The sequence below is a fragment of the Lepisma saccharinum genome, chromosome 10, assembly GCF_977018435.1.
Source record: "Lepisma saccharinum chromosome 10, izLepSacc3.1, whole genome shotgun sequence".
NCBI classification, from domain to species: Eukaryota; Metazoa; Arthropoda; class Insecta; order Zygentoma; family Lepismatidae; genus Lepisma; species Lepisma saccharinum.
In genome coordinates, this window is record NC_139238.1 from 52,597,720 (window position 1) to 52,619,048 (window position 21,329).

At 39.4% G+C, this 21,329-nt stretch overlaps 1 protein-coding gene across 1 annotated transcript in view; it reads left to right on the forward strand.

Moving 5' to 3' along the window:
* LOC145993908 (uncharacterized) overlaps positions 1-21,329 on the forward strand; it is a 198,213-nt gene that overhangs the window by 166,652 nt on the left and 10,232 nt on the right. Inside the window, exons 12-13 of the mRNA XM_083129820.1 lie at positions 6,751-8,739; positions 16,249-16,370. Coding sequence (XP_082985946.1) covers positions 6,751-8,739; positions 16,249-16,370 — 2,111 coding nt within the window. The remainder of the gene's footprint in view (positions 1-6,750; positions 8,740-16,248; positions 16,371-21,329) is intronic.

Genomic DNA, 21,329 nt, shown 5'->3' on the forward strand with positions numbered 1-21,329 from the left:
AGGAAGGAACAGTCCCTGCCCTGCATTCAAATACGGGACCTATGGCGTCAGCGCACTGAGCTAACCGCTCCTTCACGGTGGTCGGTGAAATGCTGTTGGAGTATTAGATGTGACTACCAAATTTATGGCACCATAGCAGCTACTATCCATGACAAAAATATTGAGCCCTTGGTTTACGCGCTTGTAAAATTGTACTCCTTTGGAGGAAAAAAGTCAAATATACCTCATTAGAAAGCTTCAAGTATCAACTTTTTAATAAGCGTTATCTGAAAATTAATCTTAACTTTGTTTTCTTACTATAATGAAAACTCACTGAAAAGTGTAGTTTCCTCTTCCAATTTTCACGAACGGGGAACTTAACACCATACAGTTCATAATTGACTGTACATATAATCTTGAGATTTTGTGTACTTTAAGTTTGATTACTTTTGCACCTCTGTATAAACAATGAAATGCATATTTTTATTAGATACCTGAAAAATTGATATTTTAGAGAACGCACAAACTTGAAATTCATATTTACAATTTCAATGAAATTGCAAAAAACTACATTTCACAAATTCCAGGAGTTTGGCGTGTGTACCTCAAAAATGGTTCCAGATATGAATTATTATTTTGCATGACGTATGGCGGGGTACGGCCAATCTCAGACTCCGCTGGATGCAGGCGACTTCCACAGCTTTGCCGCTTCACTGCGAGAATCGCATAAGTGCGTTCCGTCGAGCCGATCCAAAGTATGTCGCAGCATAAAGTAATGAATGAAATATTTCTCATATTGCAAATGGAGTACTGCTGTACTGGTTGTACAGGGTAAGTCATAATGATGGACCCGATTTCAGACATTTATTCTGTGAAATATAATAAACAAATGTTATTGTGAGACATGTGCTAAGAAAGGTAAACTGTCAAAGTTTTTTCAAACAAATCACAAGTGTTCTATGTGAGCACCTCGCGTAACACGGCACACATCAAGTCGATAGTCTATCTCCTGCCAAACCTTGTGTAGCATGTTGCGGTCAATATCAGCAATGGCTGCTGTGATGCGGGCACGCACGTCATCCAATGTTGTTGGAAGTGGTGCTACGTAAACATGATCCTTGACAAAACCCCACATGAAGAAATCACATGGGGTTAAGTCGGGGGAACGAGGTGGCCAATGAAGGAGAGGTCGTTCCTCTGGAGATGCACGGCCTATCCAACGTTGTTCCAATGCCCCATTGAGATGGTCCCGAACGCTGCCATGGTAATGCGCAAGGGCACCATCCAATTGGAGAATGAAATCTGTGCTATCCTCTGCAAGCTGTGGAAGGAGCTATAGTTGCAGCATATCAAGGAAAACAAGTCCTGTCACAGTACGTTCATGGAAGATAAAGGGCCCATAAATCTTTTCATGGGAAATGGCACAAAAGGCATTCACATTGGGAGAATCGCGTTCGTGTTCCACAAATTCATGAGGGTTAGCAGTTCCCCAAATCCTTACGTTGTATCTATTCACTTTCCCTGAAAGGTGAAAAGTTGCTTCATCACTGTAAATTAACCTCTCAGAGAACCCATCCGTTTCCATTAATGCGAGGAATCAGCACAGAAGGACGCGCGCAAAGCATAATCAGTGTCTTTTAAGGCTTAAACTAGTTGCAAGAGGTAGGGTTTCATTTGTAAACGTTTCCGCAGAACCCGCCAGACAGTTTTCTGTGGAAGTTGAAGTTCTCTCGCTGCCCGGTAGGTGGACTTCTGTGGACTCCACACGAAACATGTGCACACTCATTCCATTGTCTCTTCCCCAGTCGACGGATGGCCAGTCGATTTTCGTTTACAGATGCAGCCCGAATCTCTGAAATGTTCATACCACTTACGAATGACCTTACCCGTAGGTCGTTCTCTCCGATATTTGATACTGAAATGCCGTTGCACACTATTCACAGACTTGTTCCCATGATAATCAAGCACACAGAAAGATCTCTGTTCTCCAGTCAACGCCATTTTCCTTCTCGCTGCTGACGCCTAGCGGTAGAAAGTGGAAACACTGCGTGGAAACTAAACTTTGAATGTTAACCTTTTGAAGCGCGTGTCTCACAATAACATATGTTTATTAGATTTCACAGAATAAATTTCTGTAATCGGGTCAATCATTTTGACTTACCCTGTACTGCTGTACTAAATTTTTTCTAGCTTTTATCTTCATATGAACGTCGTCTCCTTCGATACCCGCCGAAGGTGTACATAGTGGTTCGGATCACACTTTACACTATAAGTCCAGTCCCGATTAGCCTACCTGTGCATATAGTGGACTTAAAGAGATAACACAACTCAACACGGCTTTATATGAACATCACTTTCCCAGTATTATTTTATGTCACACATTTAAACAGATATATTGAGTGCAACGATGTTCGATGAGCACGATTTGAATGAAGTCGATGAGAGATCCAGTCTTCTCTGTATACAATAATAGCGCAAATGCTGAATACAGCGATTTCATAATATAGGGAAACAGATCGATGTGCGTACTTGCGATAGCAACACATATAAAAATTATATTTAAAAAATACGCGTTTCAAGCCTTCACACGAACTAACATCTTAAAATATATATCGAGCAAAAACGCATGTAAATTGTGTTTATCTCGCAAATTCACTTAATCATCATGTCGAGTAGTGGTGGTGGTTTCAGCATTTCACGTGTTGCTATACATTCCATCTGAAATATTGCTTTTATATTTTGGTGTGTTTCACAGCTATAACTCTTGTAATAGGCAAGGAGTTGTGGGTTCCTTAAGAGAGACAGAAGGACTGAAAACATTAATTATTTTTCAATAAATATAATGAGTGAAAGGTAAAAGTATAAAATGCTGTTCAAAATGGATAAAATAATAAAATATTGGGTCGATGCAAAGTTTTGTTGTTCCCTCTTTCTTTGCATATCTTTTCACTGTGCTGACGTAACCTCCAAACACCCCGCAGTACACTTGACACCTTGGCATATGTCTTGAGATGCGCCCATTCGTTTCTCCTGGTCGAAATATCTCTTGGTACTGACTATCATTTATTTGGCACCACTATGATATTACCGTCTTGCTATTTTAATGCAACAAAAAAATCACTCCACAGAACCGAAATTACTCAATGCTATGCGTACGAACAAACACGCGAACTTGTGAGAGACCGACTACCTGGATAGAATCACGAAATAATTATTATAGCTATGTGGGAGTTCAGGCAATAATTCATGGCAGGAATGTAATCACAAAAGTGACAAAAGAAAATTTCGGCATCTCTACAATGCTTTCCATTGCGCAACAGATTGTTTCGGCTCATTTTCCGTGTCAAAGCTGCTTGGACGCTGAGTTTAAAGGGCAAGCGGCAACGGTTGGCAACAATGCTCACTTGCTCTACGTGCGTTTTTAGCAACGATGTGAATTGCGTGGGATCCGGTTGCCAAGAAAAACAATTCTTTCTATTGTTTTCAATTCGCACAGTGTGCAAGATTGATATATAGAAATTTGATTTTTATTCCACGGCCATCATTTTGATATGCTGTCATGACCATTTTGCTGACCATTGCCGAGATTGCATCATCATAATTAATCATTAATTGCGGTTGTTCCAGTAACATTATATTTATCTTAGATATTTTCACATAAACAAGCTTCAATCATAAAAAAACAACATATTTTTACGACGGTCTTACACGAAGCTACACACAATTGAACTCGACTTACGTAAAAAAAACGCACACAGTTAAAATCACTTTGTCTTGCTTTTATCTGAAGGCAGACACTTGTAACTTTCCAATGAGGTATATTTGACTATTTCCTCCTACGGAGTACAATTTTACAAGCACGCAAACCGAGGGCTCAAAATTTCTGTCACGGATAGTAGTGCTACGTGTACACCCAACGGCAAAAGTTTGTGTCCATTCAATTTTTATTCAGCCTGTTTTCCACAGTGCAATGACAATGGGTTGAAATATAAACTCCACTAAGCAGATGTCATCATCAGTTTCGCATCCATAGAATTTGATCCCCTTGAACAACACAGGATGCAGAGTAAGATGTGTTGTACATCCTGCTTCCTATTATCTTGCAGAGTTGCAATGTTATACCAGCACAATTGGACAGCGATGAAAATTACTGTATATGGTTAGAAAATAATGCAATGATTACTAAAATGAAGAACATATCTAAGAGTGAGTTAACGAAAGGGGAAAAAAATAATCATTTTCGCAACACGACTGCAGAAGGAAAAAAGCCGATAGAGGGATTAAAAATAATAGATTGTACCGACTAAATCGGGATCCCTTGTAGACTTGCATCAATGGTTATAAGAAAAAATGCTCAATGTTGCAGACTGCACACTTCTGGAGCCTGCCTCTCTCCCCAAACAAACCAATTCATATATGCATGGACGAAATTGAAATTCTTGCACAATCTGAAAAATGGTCAATGTTATTTTTGTAGTTTTTATATCTTCACATTATAATATTTCATAGTTCTAAGGGGGGAAGTGGTTCCTCCGCTGGGTACAGCTTCAGATTTCAGCTCCCGGAAACAGAGGGTGTGAGTGAAATTATTAAATCTCATTTTCGTCATTTATTATTATTTATTATTTATTTATTATTATTATTATTTAATAATAAGATTTTGTATCGATTCACATCTGATAATTTGCAATAGATTATAAAAAGCAATGACATTGTGAGCGAAGCGATAAAAAAAAATAGATCCAATTTCTTGTAAACTGAAAAAAATATTGATTTAATACAGCGCAAATAATTTCACGGGACGCCATTTCATTCCTTCTTTTACAACTCTTTTAATTAGATCGTTCGGCTTCCAGACTCGACTCCCTCCCCCCCCCCTCATAGCTACGGCTCTGAACTTGATGACCCTTCAAGAAAAGCAGTTATTGCTAGCGAAGCATAAAATATGAAATCGGGGGCACTTGCCCCTCTGTACCCTTGAATGTGCCCTTGGCCAAGAAAGTTTGTCCCCGTTGCTCCCCTTGAATTGATTTCTGTCCAAGGTTGAGGGAGCAATGCCCCCCTGCCCCCTGTGTTTGCTGCACTGAGTCAGAAAGCTTGCTTCTTAGCAAATCTGCAGTTTAAAGTGTGATCCGAATGTCTGTTCAACATGATATCAATAGTTACGGTATAGGGGAAAGCAATGAGTGAAGAAAGAAAAGGATAGAGAGTGGAAACAGGGGGATGGACAAGGCGAGACAGATATAAGTACATGAAGACTGGAGAAAGACACAATAGCAAGCACACATACACACACACACACACACACACACAGAGCGGTATTAAGAAGGGGAGGGAGAGAACAAGGCGATAGGGACGCATAGTGGTAGTAGCTTTATTTAGACAGGAGCACCAGCTAAAATTATGATGCACTCTGCCCTCACTTGCAATATGTTCTTGCAATATGCGAATACAGGCGACAGAGTTAGCCCCAATGGCATTGCTGAGGTGCGCAGAAGGTAAAAAAAGTTTCTCAAAGTTTTCTTAAAGTCTACTATGACTTGAGATACACTAATCCAGACTGGCCCTAGATTTCAACTCTGTGCAATGTGCCTCCACCGGGGAACGAGCCTGACACACCCTTAAGTACACAGAGATGGCTTTACCACTTGGCCATCTAGGAGGCCCCACAGAGAAGATAGGAAACACAGAGAGTATGAAATTTTCACTTCTTGTCATTTACAACGATAAAATTAGATAAGTGGGAAACAAGAATGATAAAAGATTGGGAATATTTTCTGAGTGAGTATCATGCAATGTATATATATATCTCTGAATACCATTCAAGGAGCAATGTTTGAGCTAAAAGAACAGACATTTATCAAATTTTACTTATATTCTGGCAGCAATAAAGGGAGGCATGCACCCCTTGTCCCAATGGTTCACTACTTCATTTTTCTCACTTTGCCTTGCAAGGAAATTGCAACATGAAACACGCATATAAATGTACACAAAACCCATCAAACCATTCGCACACAAGCTATACTTCCTCCAAACAACACAAACGTTTAAACACGACAAGAAATAACTTGTTCATAACAAATACGGTTCCAGTTTCGAATTATGGTGTGTGTGTGTGTGTGTATATAGATATACATGTATGTGTGTATGTTTCATTATATTTGCTACTTCATCTATCTGAGTAATTAATCATTGACAATATTCGTTTTATTAACATAGGAACTTCAAATTTGACTAAAGTAACCTATATACAATACCACAAATTCATGCTTATTTAATGTTTACTGAAAGAGATTCATAGAATTAAGTAACTAATTTAGATAGACAAAAGACTTGACAAATTTGGGCAAAGACGAAGTATTCGTATTATACACGTCACATGTTCCGATGTCTGGACCCTTGAGGAGACTTTCTCGTGACATTCTCAATCCAAGCTAATACAAGCTTACAACTTTCAACGTATGTGCAGTATTGTTCCATATTCTTCTCACTTTTCATTCACTTTACAAATAGTTTCCTTTGAATCCAACCAGCCAATCATATGTATAAAAGATGAGCATGAAATGGACATTCTTTTTTTGCAAATATCTGAGGTATTTAACAGTCAATGAATATTATTGTTATCAATAAACAGTAAATACCGTTAATATATTTCCAACATAACTAATATTGGCCATGATCGTATTGATGCTTTTATATGCCTATGAAGTTGCATTCCTTTATAATTTTATAGGCTACCTGTAATTAACATATTTTCTTAAAACTTTCCAGAATTTGATAAACTACAGCCAGGTGGAATCCGTAACAAGAATATTCCTAGAAAAAATCCTGCCTATACAATGGATCCAAGTTATTTGGTTGTGCAACCACAGTCATTTTCTGGTCAACCTGGAAAGCCAGAAAACACAAGGATTGGATTTGAACTGCAAAATGGAGGGCCACAAAAGTATATGAAACCACATAATCCATGTAAGAAAAGCGTAGATAAATTTGAGAGAGGAACAGGACAAAGCAGAGAGATTACTGAACAAACTCAGGGCGATGGTGTTCCACGAAACCATAGTAATACTAAATACTTGCTTCAAGACTATGGTTCCGGTACAAAAACTCAGAAGATAGAGAAATCGAGAGAAGGAAAATATGACTTATTGCAAGCAAATCCAAGTCAATCTGGAAGCCTCAGAAGCATTATCACAACACCAACAAGGACGAAAGGGTCTAGAAGTAGAACAAGCGGCCCTCGGTTATCGGAGTCTTCAATGGGATATTCAAACGAATCGACGATGCAGGATCATCCCCCAAATTATTATGGGAATCATCCTGTTCAACGACCTCCGAGTGCAACTGTGAATCACTACGTATCAGGCGAAGGCACAAGAGGTGTGGCTTCTACAATGTCCCGAGCAAACACTGGAAGAAATTTCCCGGGTACAATCAGGGTAATGGGCACAACTAGCATCAACATTAATCAGCCTAACACAAAAAAGTCTAGTGCCAAACAAGCTCCTGTAGCGAGAGGACTTTTCGAACCAGGCGATGGCAAAAGCCAAGAGTCAATACATGGTATTCGTAATGTGCAGTCCGATGCTTTGTCAGCTATAGGCAGTGACGATCGTATTGTTGAAAATGAAGAACGAGAAAGCAAGACAACGGCAGAGAGCAAAGATTCCGAATATGCACCACGCCAAAAGGATGCAGTGAGGTTGCAGTCAATGAGTGAAAATGTGGGAGAATTGTTTGAAGATTCTCCTCTAACAGCAAAACCTTCAAAATATATTTCATATTCTTCACCTGATGCTAATGAAGTTGGAGGTTCAATAAAGACCTATAACAATAACGTAGAATCTTTCAGTAAATCAAAGAAAGGAGAAGATTTGGAATCGACCGCAAGAAAATATCATGGAGCGATTTCGAAAACAACCCCTGAAAGTGAATTAAATATCGAAGTGACCACAACTAGAACAATGAGTACATTATTGGAAGAAATATCAAAACCGAGTACAAATCAAGTACCAACAGACAACTCTAGACACGCCGAAACGCTTACAAATGGAATATTGAAGGAACAAGAGAAGTCAAAAATCGTGAATAATGGAATAGATGAATATTCACAAGCAGATATTTCAAGCGAAATGGGTAGTACATCTACTAAACATTCGGACCCAGGGACAGGTTTAGAAAGTAAAATGACAAACCAGAGGCTTAAGGCACATACAAACATGTTAAAACAAGGTATTGATCAATATACAACCACAAAAGGGAGCATTATATTAAACGAAATAGAAGAAGGTATAAGTACAGAAAAGGCGCCAAATTCAACAAGTAGGGAGTTTGGTGTAGATACTAACATAAACAAGGAAAGCATCGAATTTAATAGGAAGAAAGGAGAAGCATTAAAATCTGAAGATACAGTAGAACATTTCAAATTAGTTACTCAAACTATTGGGTCTGTCAGGAAAGGTGCAAAGCCGGATACCGGTAGTTCCGCTCAAGCGATAGGCACAGCAGTTTCCACTACAAAAGAGAAAAATTGGGAAACAGAACCAGATGCTGAGGTGTCGCAGCCGAGTTCGAATGTTCGAATTTATGGTGACTATCAGGACAATTTACAGGAATCTCAGTATCAAGGAAATAAGCAACAAGCATCACAATATGAGCAACATGAAGGAGCAGGGAGTGAATTGGATCTTGGATATGAGAACGAAGGAAGTTTGAAAGAAAGAAACGAATTGTATCCACTTCCACAAATTAATAATGATCGTAAGTTGTTCTTTGATTTATATTTATTTTCATATGGTATTTAAAACCATACATAATTTTTGCATTTAGTTTGTATATGTATATGTAATATAAAGTTGCATGCTTAATGTCACGTTTCAATATGAGGCAAGCAATTCAGGGAAGGTGAATCAAGACTAAAATTATTAAATATATTATTTAAGATGAAAAAATTACGAAATGGAAAATTGGGAATTCTATTCGAATACTGAGATGATCAATTTAAAATAGGGTAATAATTCCATTTCAATATTCTTATCTATTATTGTATTTGTTTATTTATTCTTCTTTTACCTGAAAAGAATAGATGTTCTTTAAAACTTACTTTGTTTCTTCTTTGAGATAAAGACCTGAAAAGTAAAAAACATTCTCAAGGTGAGAAAATTCATAATGAAGGAAATGCAGTAACAACTGGTGGGCCAATGATAAATTGTCTTTTCTATTGAGAAACAATATATTATCCTGTGTAATGTTCCGGATCAATACATTATTCACTGTGAAAGGCTTCATATTTCGACAAGCTTCTTTCTTAATTCGTAAACAATTGAGCTTCGGTCCTGGTGGAAAAGAACGGGGGATTGCTACTCGTAATTTAAACAGCATGCCTATTTCATTTGAGGTTCATATTAGTGTGTCTTCGAGCAGAAAATGCTATTTTCATACGTAATTAAAGCATACTATTTCTGGTTTCTGATTTATGAATAGTTAAGTGATACCTTTACACATATAATAATTTCCTCAGAATGCGTCACATGCGGAGCGCGGAGTGAGCACGGAAACATGCCTAGAACATTAGAGTCACACGCCAAGTGTGAAGTGCGTGCAGTCATTCGATTTCTTCATGCTGAGGGGTGCAATGCAGCCGAAATTCATCGACGAATGAGTGCAGTGTACGGTGAAACTTTCATGAGTCACAGCAAAGTGCGGCAATGGTGCAGGAACTTTGAAGCAGGACGTACAGACGTTCATGAAGGAAGCCGGTCAAGGAAGGGAACCGATGATCTTGTTCAGCGAGTGGATCAGGCGATTCGAGAAAATCGTCGGTTCACAATTTCTGTGTTGAGTGAGTCGTTTCCAGAAATTTCAAGGTCAGTTCTCTATACCATCGTGAGTGAGAGACTTCAGTACCGCAAACTCTGTGCGAGATGGATTACCAATATGCTGTCCGACCAGCACAGAAGACAGAGAATGCGCCCGCTTTAACGTTTCTTCAGCGCTACCATGATAAGGGAGAGGATTTTTTTAAAAAAAATTGTCACAGGGGACGAGACATGGGTCCATTTCGAAAATGAAGAAACAAAAGAGCAATCTAAACAGTGGATGCATTCCCATTCCCCGAGTAAACCAAATAAGTGCAAGCGAACCTTCTCCTTCAGAAAGTGTATGGCTACTGTGTTCTGGGACAGAAAAGGAGTGTTGATGGTGGAATTCATGGAACGTGGCACAATCATCACTGCAGCCTCATACAGCGTGACGCTTCAACGTCTACGAATGGCAATTCAGAACAAGCGAAGAGGAATGTTTTCATCAGGTATTGTCCTTCTTCATGACAATGCTCGGCCGCACACTGCAGCTGCAACACAGACGCCCCTGCAGCGTTTTCGATGGGAGGTGTTTGAAAACCCACCTTACAGACCGGACTTGGCTCCCTCTGAATTTCATCTCTTTACGGACATGAAACGCTGGCTAGGAGGACAGCATTTTGGCGCAGACAACGAGCTGCAGATCAGCGTAGAGAATTGGCTGAAAGCACTGGCGGCTGCCTTCTATGACTAGGATATTTGAAAGTTGGTACCAAGCTACGACCAATGTTTAAATCTGGGCGGCGACTATGTAGAGAAGTAGCTGGAAGGTGTAGCTAAATATTGCAAATAAAAACATTTTTCATTTCACTGTGGTTTTTATTTCGCCCTCGTAATACAGGCTTACTTATCAAAACGGTTATTCCAATTGTATTCAAACTGTGATGTGCACCTACGTGGGAAGGCGCCAAAGTTCTGCAGGGGAGGCGCGATAACTTCTGAAAAAAATATATTCCTCTCTTTCCCTGAAAGTTTAAAATTTGTAACTAATAATACAGAGTGTTTCAAAAGTAATAGCGCAAACTGACGCAGGTGAAAGTACACGATAATAGAAGCAAGAAAGTCTCAGTAAACATGGGTCTGCAAACGATCCGTTTTCGAGATAATCGCGAATGTCTGATTACAAGCCGCCTCTGACTTCATTGTTTGTAAACGTCGTCCTATTTGGTAAAATGCTAATAATGTGTGCGAATGTGTGGGTATAAGCCATCACATACTTCAGTGTTTGTAAACGTCGTCCTAGTTGGTATAATACCAATAATACAGTATGAGAAATCAGGATATCTCATTGCTTTTAATGAACATTCTAGTTACATTAACAAGGAATACAGCACTACTTTAGTATGTTCTACGTTACAATTACTGTACACTCGTACCTGTTAAAGGAGGTGTTCAAAGTGTCGTCCATTCATCTGGATGCAATACTGTACGCGATTCCGCATTGAGTTTCGAATTCTTTAGAATACCCTCGGATCATTTCGGAATTGGTCACAAGCATATACAATTATCTTTTCCAGTTCTTCAACCGTGTCAACTGGGGTGTTGTACACTACGCTTCTGAGGTGACCACAGAAACTAAATTGCAAAGGATTTAGATCCGGTGACCCTGGAGGCCACGGTACAGCCCCGGCTTAACCTATCCATATTTGATTATATCTGCGTCTTAGATGTCGTCTCACAGCAGCAACAAAATGTGCCAGTGCTCCATTATGCTTGTACCACATACTCTGGCGTGGATCAAGGCGAACATCCTCAAGCAATCCTGGTAGATCATGTTGCAAAACCAAAGGCACTTCGGTCCATTGAGTCTTCTTTGAAGAATGTGTGGTCCAATGAGACGGTCACTTAGTACCCATAACCACACATTCAATGAGAAATGTTGCTGATGTGGTGCCTCATGAACAATATGGGTTTAGTACACTCCAAACATGACAATTATGAAAATTAAAAATACCATCGCGTGTGAACCCTGCTTCGTCTGTAAATAAAATGTTACTTGCAAAACGAGGGATGAGTACAACCTGTTGTTGCATCCACTGACAAAACGTCACTCTAGGAATACAATCCGTATCACTGAGACACTGAACTCGTTGGAGATGGTAAGGGTAGAGTGAATTACGATGTAAAATTCTCCATACACTACTGTGGCTTACTGGCATTTGTGCAGCAATTCTCCTTGTCGAGGTTCCTGGAGAGTGTTCTGCTGCTTCCAACACCATATTCTCAAACTAAGGCGTAATGCGTGCAGGTCTACTTGCTCTCCTACCATGTTCGAAGCTCCCATGTTCTCTGAGACGCTGATGTACCCTAGTAAATGTGCGACTCTCGGGGTGACTTCGAGCAGGGTATTTTTCTTGGTACAAGCGTGCAGCTTCCCGTGCATTGCCGTTAACCAAACCATACACAAAATGCATACCCGCATACTCTTCGTTGCTGAAAGGTTCGATTTTCACTACACAGTTCAGCACAACTGACGTGACTCTCACAGTACGATTAGACTGTGTACTGATTGTATCCTACAACGTCACCTCTCGGAAATGTTCTGTTTGATTACAACACCACCTCTCGGAAATGTTCTTTTTCGTAAACAAAGAGCAAACCTCGGACCGCGCAAAGAGTAAAGCACTCGGTGTTTACAAAATGCAATCAATGACGGCTTGTAACCACACTTTCGCACACATTATTAGCATTTTACTAACTAGGACGACGTTTACAAACAATGAAGTCGGTTGCGGCTTGTAATCACACATTCACGATTATCTCGAAAACGGCTCTTTTGCAGACCCATGTTTAATGAGACCCCTTTGCTTCTATTATCGTGTCCTTTTACCTGTGTCAGTTCGCGTTATCACTTATGAGACACCCTGTACATAAAAATATTTATCTCCAAAACAAACTATACACAATTCTTTCACTAATAAGCATGTTTCTTCGTATAACCTTTCATTATATTTAACATATCATCACTCATCCCAATCTTCACGATTAATCAAAAGTGGCAGAAAAGAAGTAAAATGAATGAACTCAGTCAATCACTTAATCAATCCTATAACCTTGACAAGAACCAACATGTAGAGAGAGGAGAATTCTGGCTACAACTTATGGCTCGCAATCCGAGTGGTTGTTAGAAATCTGAGCAGGATTACTGTCGCCACCAGGCTCCCGCGTTTGTTTTTGAATCGTAAATAAAACTATTGTCCCAGTGCATAAGTTTCTAGGTATGCACAAGAAGTGTGAACTGGATAATGCAGAACTCAATATTTGAGACAAACAAACAAACAAAAAAAAAATAAAAAATAATGAAAGGTATTTGGATTTCACTTTGATCGGTACTAATGTTTATAAATGCACCTTCGAAAGGAAGTTACTGCTTCGGAAAATAAATACTGAAGATAAATTATTGGCGATTGCTTTCCTACAATGAGCATATTATAGAAACAGAACTACAATCAATGTATATTTATGAATCGCTTGCCACAACTACATCTCCACTTCAAAAGAATTCTTTCCACAGAACACACAGCACAACTGGATCAGGGATCCGTTCAACGTACACCATCTACTAAATTTCACCACAGCAGGAAAGAAGCGCCCCATTGATCTTTCCTCAGACAACACAGTGAAGACAATGGGGTGTAAGGTGTGACACTTTAGGAAGAGTTTTAAATGTCAACTTCTGAGCCACGTAGTACACACTGGACTGCATTTTGTAGACTAGAGAAGCTCTGACTTATTGATTGATTTGCGTTATTTTACTTCGCTTCTTGTGCCACTTTTGACTAATTTGCGAAGATGGGGATGAGTTATGATATAATGAAATTGATGAATAGACACTCACAAACATTCATGCCCCGGCCTGGATTCGAACCCGGGACATCTGGGGTCGTAGCACGATATGTTATCCACTCCTCCACGGGGGCCTAGAGAGGCTCACGTTTTGACTCACAGACAATACAATCCTCCGTGGAGTTTGTGTAGTTTCCTGTCGTTATGCGTTTCTGATTGTCCCTTAAGCAATCCTTTACCATTCATCCTTATCTTACCGACTAGCTAAATGTGCCAGAAAAGGAAATAAAATAAATTAAATCAAATCAAATCATCAGTGAAGACCATGTTTCTTTCCTTGACACTATCTGAATTTTGGAGCTCCGTGAAGAATGAGTATCAAGGTTAAAGTAAGAGAGCCTTGCACATTCTGCTTCCTTCTGTGTCTTCTTATCTGTGTAAATCTGGATTTTCAGCCAAATTCAAATGAAGAGTAAATATTCAGAATGAAATGCGTCTTACAAATTCCATTCGATGAACTGTGTGACTCCAAGATATATTTCACTGATATTGCTGAACATTTTAATATGCCTGTTATTATCATCTATTCTCGAGGTTTTCTTACTGTCTGTATGTGAATTTCGTATGGTTGAGTGAATTGACTCCATTTTATAAACATTACAAATTGTACGTGCATCACCCGTATTAAAATTTTCATTACTTGTATATGTACATGCCAACGTAACTAAACACATTTGCTACATGAGTTTATTTAATATTATTGAGGAGAGGCGCGCAGATTTTGGCAGCTCAGGGGATCCGCGACAGGAAAACGTTTGAAATTCCCTGGGCTATATACTTTGTCATACCATTTGATAACACGCACATTCAGTATGCAAATAATTACAACAAATTACACACCTACAAGATGAACGCAACATGATACTACTACATCAAGGTAATCAAACATATTACCCCATTTCTTAGTATTTTTTCAAAACTGGAAGGCTCAAGTGCTTCCGTTTCAAGTTTTGACGGGGAGTGTGATTTCCAGATTCTAACATCTTTTCCCTTTTCTCTTGTTTCACGAGCTTAATGAAACTAAATACGATAGGGTGATTCTTCGAAGATATTCCAGTCAGCATTAAATGCCAGTATCCTACATTGTTATTTGTTCTTTCTCATTCATTACCAAATTGATTCCACAGGAACCTTAAAAAATAAAATTAATTCACTTTGCTTCACTCTTCCAAATATTGGTATGGTACTACACTGAATTTTTGATATCTTGAATGTCTCCTGTAGGTAGCAAATAATTTCATCATTTTTGTACACAAGGTATAGTTATTATGAACATTTCAATGTTGAAATTAATGAGTACATTTTCAGTTAGGAAAGGATTGCACTAAACTTTTCTATCTTTCTAGTTCTAAATATTTTTGGAAATTCAAACCAATTGCTATTGAGCTGCACCTTTCTTCATTTGGTTCATTACTCCTTTGGTTACAATTGATATATTGTGGGTAGAAAAGAAAATTTTCCTTACGTTTGGCACACACAGGGGATGTACTACGAAGATATTTCATCGGAAAATGCAGTAATGGTAGAGAAATTGCACGGTATGCCGGTGACCCATTTTCAATTCCTGGTCAAGCCTTCATTTTTCGAATACATTTCTACATGGTACATATCTTGTGTGTGCCAATTCGCAAGATAATTTACCTCCACTCTGTGGGAAATTAGGCATCGTCAACGTCAAAAGTGTTTGAAAAGCAAAAGATCCCGTTGCAGTAGAACTGACAAAGCTTCTGAGCTTCAAACCATACGATACAGAGCTTCATTCCAGCGACTCGACGATAATCCTAAGGTGTCCTTTCTACTACTTATATTCCCTCCCTACGGGCATCTACAGCTTGAGCTATACTTCCCCCACTATTCAAGGGCATCGGTTGAAACGGTCCACAGGTAAAACAGCCTCACCGAAAAATCAAGCTAAGTTCAGAGTGGCTTGGTAGATGAATTGCATTATTTCAGTCAGTTGAATTATTTTCCTCTCTCCAGTGTAAAAAAAGGGAAAAGGCGAGAGAGGACTTCCCATTTCCCCTTAAATTGACCACTCTAGATCAACGGGTTTTTATGTGTTGATAAGGCATAAGTCGAAACGAGTATGAATCAATAAATAGTAGGAGCTTCACTTCCAAAATTCCAGAAACGGAAGAGTGTGGCTTAGAATTTATATTTGCTTGGTATATAAATGTATACAGAAATCATGTATCAACTCAATGATATATGAGATATTTTAACTTCAGAGAAAATGTAAAATTTCTTACGAATATTAAATTAATTTTGCTTGGCAGATAAATGCATACTTAAATATGATACTAATATGTTTTAAAATACTGAAGTTTAACTCCTAAACTACTAGAACTATTTTGAAATAATCTATGAATGTCATATCATATTCGTAGTTTGTTTAATATGTACATAACAAATATAATGCAATGAAGCTTGATAACAAATAAACTGAAATATGGTGTTTGGTAATTACTCTCTGCACAAAATATATCAACACATTAAATATTAAACACAAATATAAAAATATATGATGTGTTTGAAAAATAATTATAAACTTTTTATTCCGAAGCCCTGTCCTTAATAACCATGGAGGAATTGAAGTGGCTGTCTACCTTTACCTTAGGGAATGGCATTTTGCTTCCTACGGGGTTCGAAGGCGCGACTGAACTTCTGGACATAGATTTTCACGCTGTAAGTATTAAATTCACATCCTAGATGGTACGGAGCTAAATAGGTGAGTAGTACAGTAGTCATGGACTAAACACTTAAATACGTAGAAAGACGTTCCAGCCTTTGGAAGGAAACCACATAAAGGTGGATTCAACATTCTAGACATATCCATGTATTACATAAATTGATGAAAAACTAAATATCAAAATTACAAACACATGCTTTCTGACATTTGGTACGGTTTCCTGTAATTGCAGAAAACAGCGTAAATTTATAATTTTCTTACATTTGTGCCAATAATCACCAAGATTAAAAATATTATTCAGTCTCATATTTTCATTTCCATTTTTGTTACCAGATGTATTCACATGAGAAAGTGACTTTCAGTAAGACACGTTTGTAATTTATTCAGGATAAACAACGTAAGACACCTCACGATGACAGACAGATACATACATATCAACAGTATTTAGGTGTGGGTGGTGTGTGTGTGTATATATATATATATATATATATATATATATATACACACATTATAAATATGTATGTGTTTGTCAGCTTATATATATTAATATATATATTCTGTACTGTATATACGAGTGTGAGTGAAATGAAAACCTTAAAAGTGCTGTAAAAATATATGTATTCAGTGGAAGTGAAACAAATGGTTATCATTTTTCTACATAATCCCATGCACGTTGAATGCAAGTTTCCCATCGTTTACAAAGTGTTGTATGCCGCGGGAAAAAAGTATTCTGGTTGGTTGCGTAACCACGTATGCACCGACCCATTGACCTCGTCGTCACAACGGAACTTCTGTCTTCCTAGGGCCTCTTTAAGTGGTCCAAACAAGTGCTAATCACTTGGGGCCAAATCTGTGAAGTAAGGAGGATGGGGCAGGCATTCAAAATGCAAGTCGTTAATTGTCGCAACAGTCATTCGGGCAGTATGTGGCTTAGCATTGTCATGCTCCAAAATGACACCTGACGACAGCAGTCCGCGTCGCTTTGATCTTATTGCAGGTTCCGGATGGTTCTTCATGAGATCACAATATGAAGCACTAGTTACTGTGTGTCGCCTAGGTATGTAGTGCTCCAGAATAACGCCAGAAAAGGGTCAGCATGACCTTACCGGCAGATGCTTGTGAACGAAACTTTTTGGGTTTAGGGGAAGATGAATGGCGCCATTCCATGCTTGTTTTCTTTGTTTCGAGATTGTAATAATGGACCCATGTTTCATCTCCAGTTACAAGTCTCTTAAAGATCATTACCCTCCTGTTAGGAGCGCGAAACAGGAGCACGTCATGAATGATGTTATGTGCTGAACCATGACTAATACCTATAATGGGAGCTAGTTCAACCACAGTCACTCGGCGATTATCCCGTAGAACGGCCTCAACAGCCGCTATATTCTCCAGCGTCACAACTCGATGTGCTTGGCCTAGGCGAGAAGCATCTGCAACAGATGTCACACCACTTCTGAATTTCTTACTCCACTCGTATACCTGTTGCTGTGACACACAAGCTTCACCATATTGCGTCTTCATTATACGATGAATATCTATAGATTTAATACCCTCACTCGTCAGAAATCTGTTCACAGAACGCTGTTCTTCCTTGGTGCATGTTGTTAGTAGGGCGGCCATCTTGAAACTGCTCCTACAACGACGACTGGTCACCAACACTCTTCTACCATCTCTTGGTGAGAAAGTAAAGTACGAGCAACAGCACCACCAAATCTCATCACAATAGCATAAATATTAAACATTTTATGTCACTTTTAAAGTTTTCATTTGACTCCCCCTCGTATATTACGGTGGAGTAAACGTACAGAAAAAATGAACCTGATTTGAATCAACATTATGCTCACCTAATACAAATACTACAATATTTTAGAAGAAGCGTTTTGATGCTCATCAACTTTACTGAATATGTGTTATACAGAATCTGGTGTTCTTAGAGGAAGTACTTTCCTGGAAGAGACAAAAAGCCTGTCTCCCCTATTTATCCTACCAGATGAACAGGAAAAAATAGATTGGTACTTGGTTGACTGAGTCCTTCAATTTTTTGTGTTTCAGCCGTCCCTTCCCCATCGTGCTTCTTTTAAAATTTCCGTACGAAAATGGATTATCCAACAACTCGCACTGAACATCGCACTTACAAGAATTTGCAACATTGAAGGTTCATAATAAGATGGCCACATGCTTTTACATATCTTGTTAAAATTGTAAGCACCGTCACTCAGAATTTTTTTAACTTTGTTCACTGGTTTAATGCAGGTTACTGTAATATATGGAATTCCGTGAAAATATACAATGTGAACAGCTAAGTGGATATTTAAAATGTTTTCCTCTACCATTTTAAATGATTTGACAACAACACAAAACTAAGAAGCTGTTACTAAGAGTACGCTACTGTACTAACCTGGATAGGAAACGCTAGAGGCATTAATGCTCTATATTGCTTGGTTTGATGTTCCATCCCTAACACTTCTTTAAACATCGACAGAATGACATGGGAAGTACATGAGAGCTTCTTCATTATTTGTAAAATAGTCGTGCCGGCCCCGTGGCGGAGTGGTGTCGACCTCCGTGGCGAAGTGGTTAGCAGGGCGCGCTACAACGCCAGGGGTTCTGGGTTCGAGTCCCGGGTAAGGCATGGGTATTTGTGTTCGTCCAGTTGATAAGAAACAAAGAAAAATGTAAGAATTGAAAAGTGTAAAAGTGAGAAAAAGAGTGAATGGTGGGAGATACCTCCGTGTAGGGGGTATTTCCTTCTTTTTTTTTTTTTTAAAAAAAAGAGTGGTTAGCACATCGTGCTACAACGCCAGGGGTCCCGGGTTCGAATCCTGGCCTGGGCATGGATGTTTGTGAGTGTCTATTCATCAATTTCATCATATCACCACTCATCCCTATCTTCGCAAATTAGCCAAAAGTGGCACAAAAAGCGGAGTGAAATAAAGCAAATCAAATGAAATCAAATATTCGTTGTTAATGCTATCATGTAGATGTGGTGAAATTTTATTAGAACTATGTTGTATAAATGAGCTATTATATTCCCCCTCTATGCGTCTTTTGTCAAAGCAACGTTCTTGACAAAACTCCCCTTTCATGTCTGAATAATTGCCGGACCCTGTGGCCGAGTGGTACCTCGCGGAAGCAGCCGTACGAGCAACATCGTCTAGCGTCGCGCTTGCAGCTTGGTACGTACGCGGCCGTGTCCTGGTGAGCAGGAGGGAGTACTAGTTACGAGTCAAATCGAAGTAATTATGCCTGTTGTATAATAGAAACACGTCGTGTAAACACGTTAAAATTGTCTTTTTCGAGTGCACAAAAGAGACCCACGTCAGTGAAGTTACACCGCTGGATTAGTGAAACGCTGGATATCACCGAAGACTAGGTTCTAAGCATTGAAATTTACCATTTTCGTAAGTGTGTATACATTAAACTGGTATCACAACTATTAGGTGAGCAAATAATACGGAAGTGTGGACGAATGCTGGTGTTTCGTGATAAGGAAGGTGATCATGATGTACGACTGGAATGGACTGACAGAATATCAACGACGATGGTGCGACTACATGTCATCTCGATGGAAGTCACGGATGAGGCAATATCTGCGCTACTCGTCAAATATGGCAAATACAGTCTATCGACGACGAGACTTACTCGCACGAACATATTTATCGTACCCGTACGGGCATAAAAGTGTTTATGATGGTATTGAAGCAGTCAATGTTGTCTTACGTCACGATCCAAGGTGCGAGATATTGGGTCACATATTATGGGCAGCAGCCTTCTTGCAAGATCTGTGACGAATTGACACACTCAGCAGCCACGCGTCCCCAATGACGACGACGTACTAGTCCTAATGTAGCAAGTTCAACCTCAGTCCAGGCGGGCACATCTACGAACAACCAGGAACCCAACACCTATGCCCAACGTGTCAATCGACCGCCAACGCAACTCACAGTCAAAGAAACACTTTGGACTCGCGACCCACAGTGTTGCCACTACCCACCAAAACGAAATTGAGTCAGAAGACAGAGGGTGATGTACCAAGAGCGTCAACGGAGCAAGCACCGAAAGACGATCCTGCAGTGGTACCAGTTTCGGGGAACAACGCGACTGACGAAACCAAGGAAACTTCACTGTCATGGGCTGATGAAGTGGAACGGGAAGAAACTGTCCAAATGGAACTACATGAAGATCTACCAGAGGGTGACAACCAAATTAAGTGTGAAGACCAGATGAATGTGCATGACAATTCTGATATCCAGCTCACTACAGATGAAGACCCAAGCTCTGTGAAGTCTGTTTCTGTTTCACCTGCCCCGTTGAAGGATGCTACCATGGAAGGACAGCAGAAGAAGCAGAAGCGCAAGAAAAGTTCTCAAAGGGATGCGGAAATCAACCCACCGACCAAGAAGAGAGATGACCAACGCCAACCTCCCTCCCAGTGCGAATTACCAGGTCCCAAAGTGGTAATAATCTAGGTTCTAGTGTTAGTGCTAGTGAAAGTAAAATACTTCATGAAAATTAATTATGCGTGTGATAGTGTAACTGCTCTTGTGTGTTAATGTTTGGTATAATGTATACAACGAGCTTCTTGCCAGTAAGGAGGCTAAAGCGTCCCTGATCAGGTTAGAAGTACCCACTTAGCTATGTTTGCAACACTCCGAATAGCCACGATTAACGTTAATAAACTGCATAGCTGTAATAAACAAGAGGCTATCGGTGACTTTTTCTTCAGTCGTCCCTCAATATAGCCTTCCTCCAGGAGATACAAGTGACAGACATTTACTTGCCCCCATCCATAGTAGTGTATAACAATGCAAATTGTCAGGCAACGGGGACTGCTCTTCTCGCGAGAAACACTGTGCCGATCACTAACGTTGCGTGTCACCCAAACGGACGAATTATATGTGCGAAAGTAGCAAATGTTTGGATTTGCAATATATATGCCCCATCAGGTACTCAAC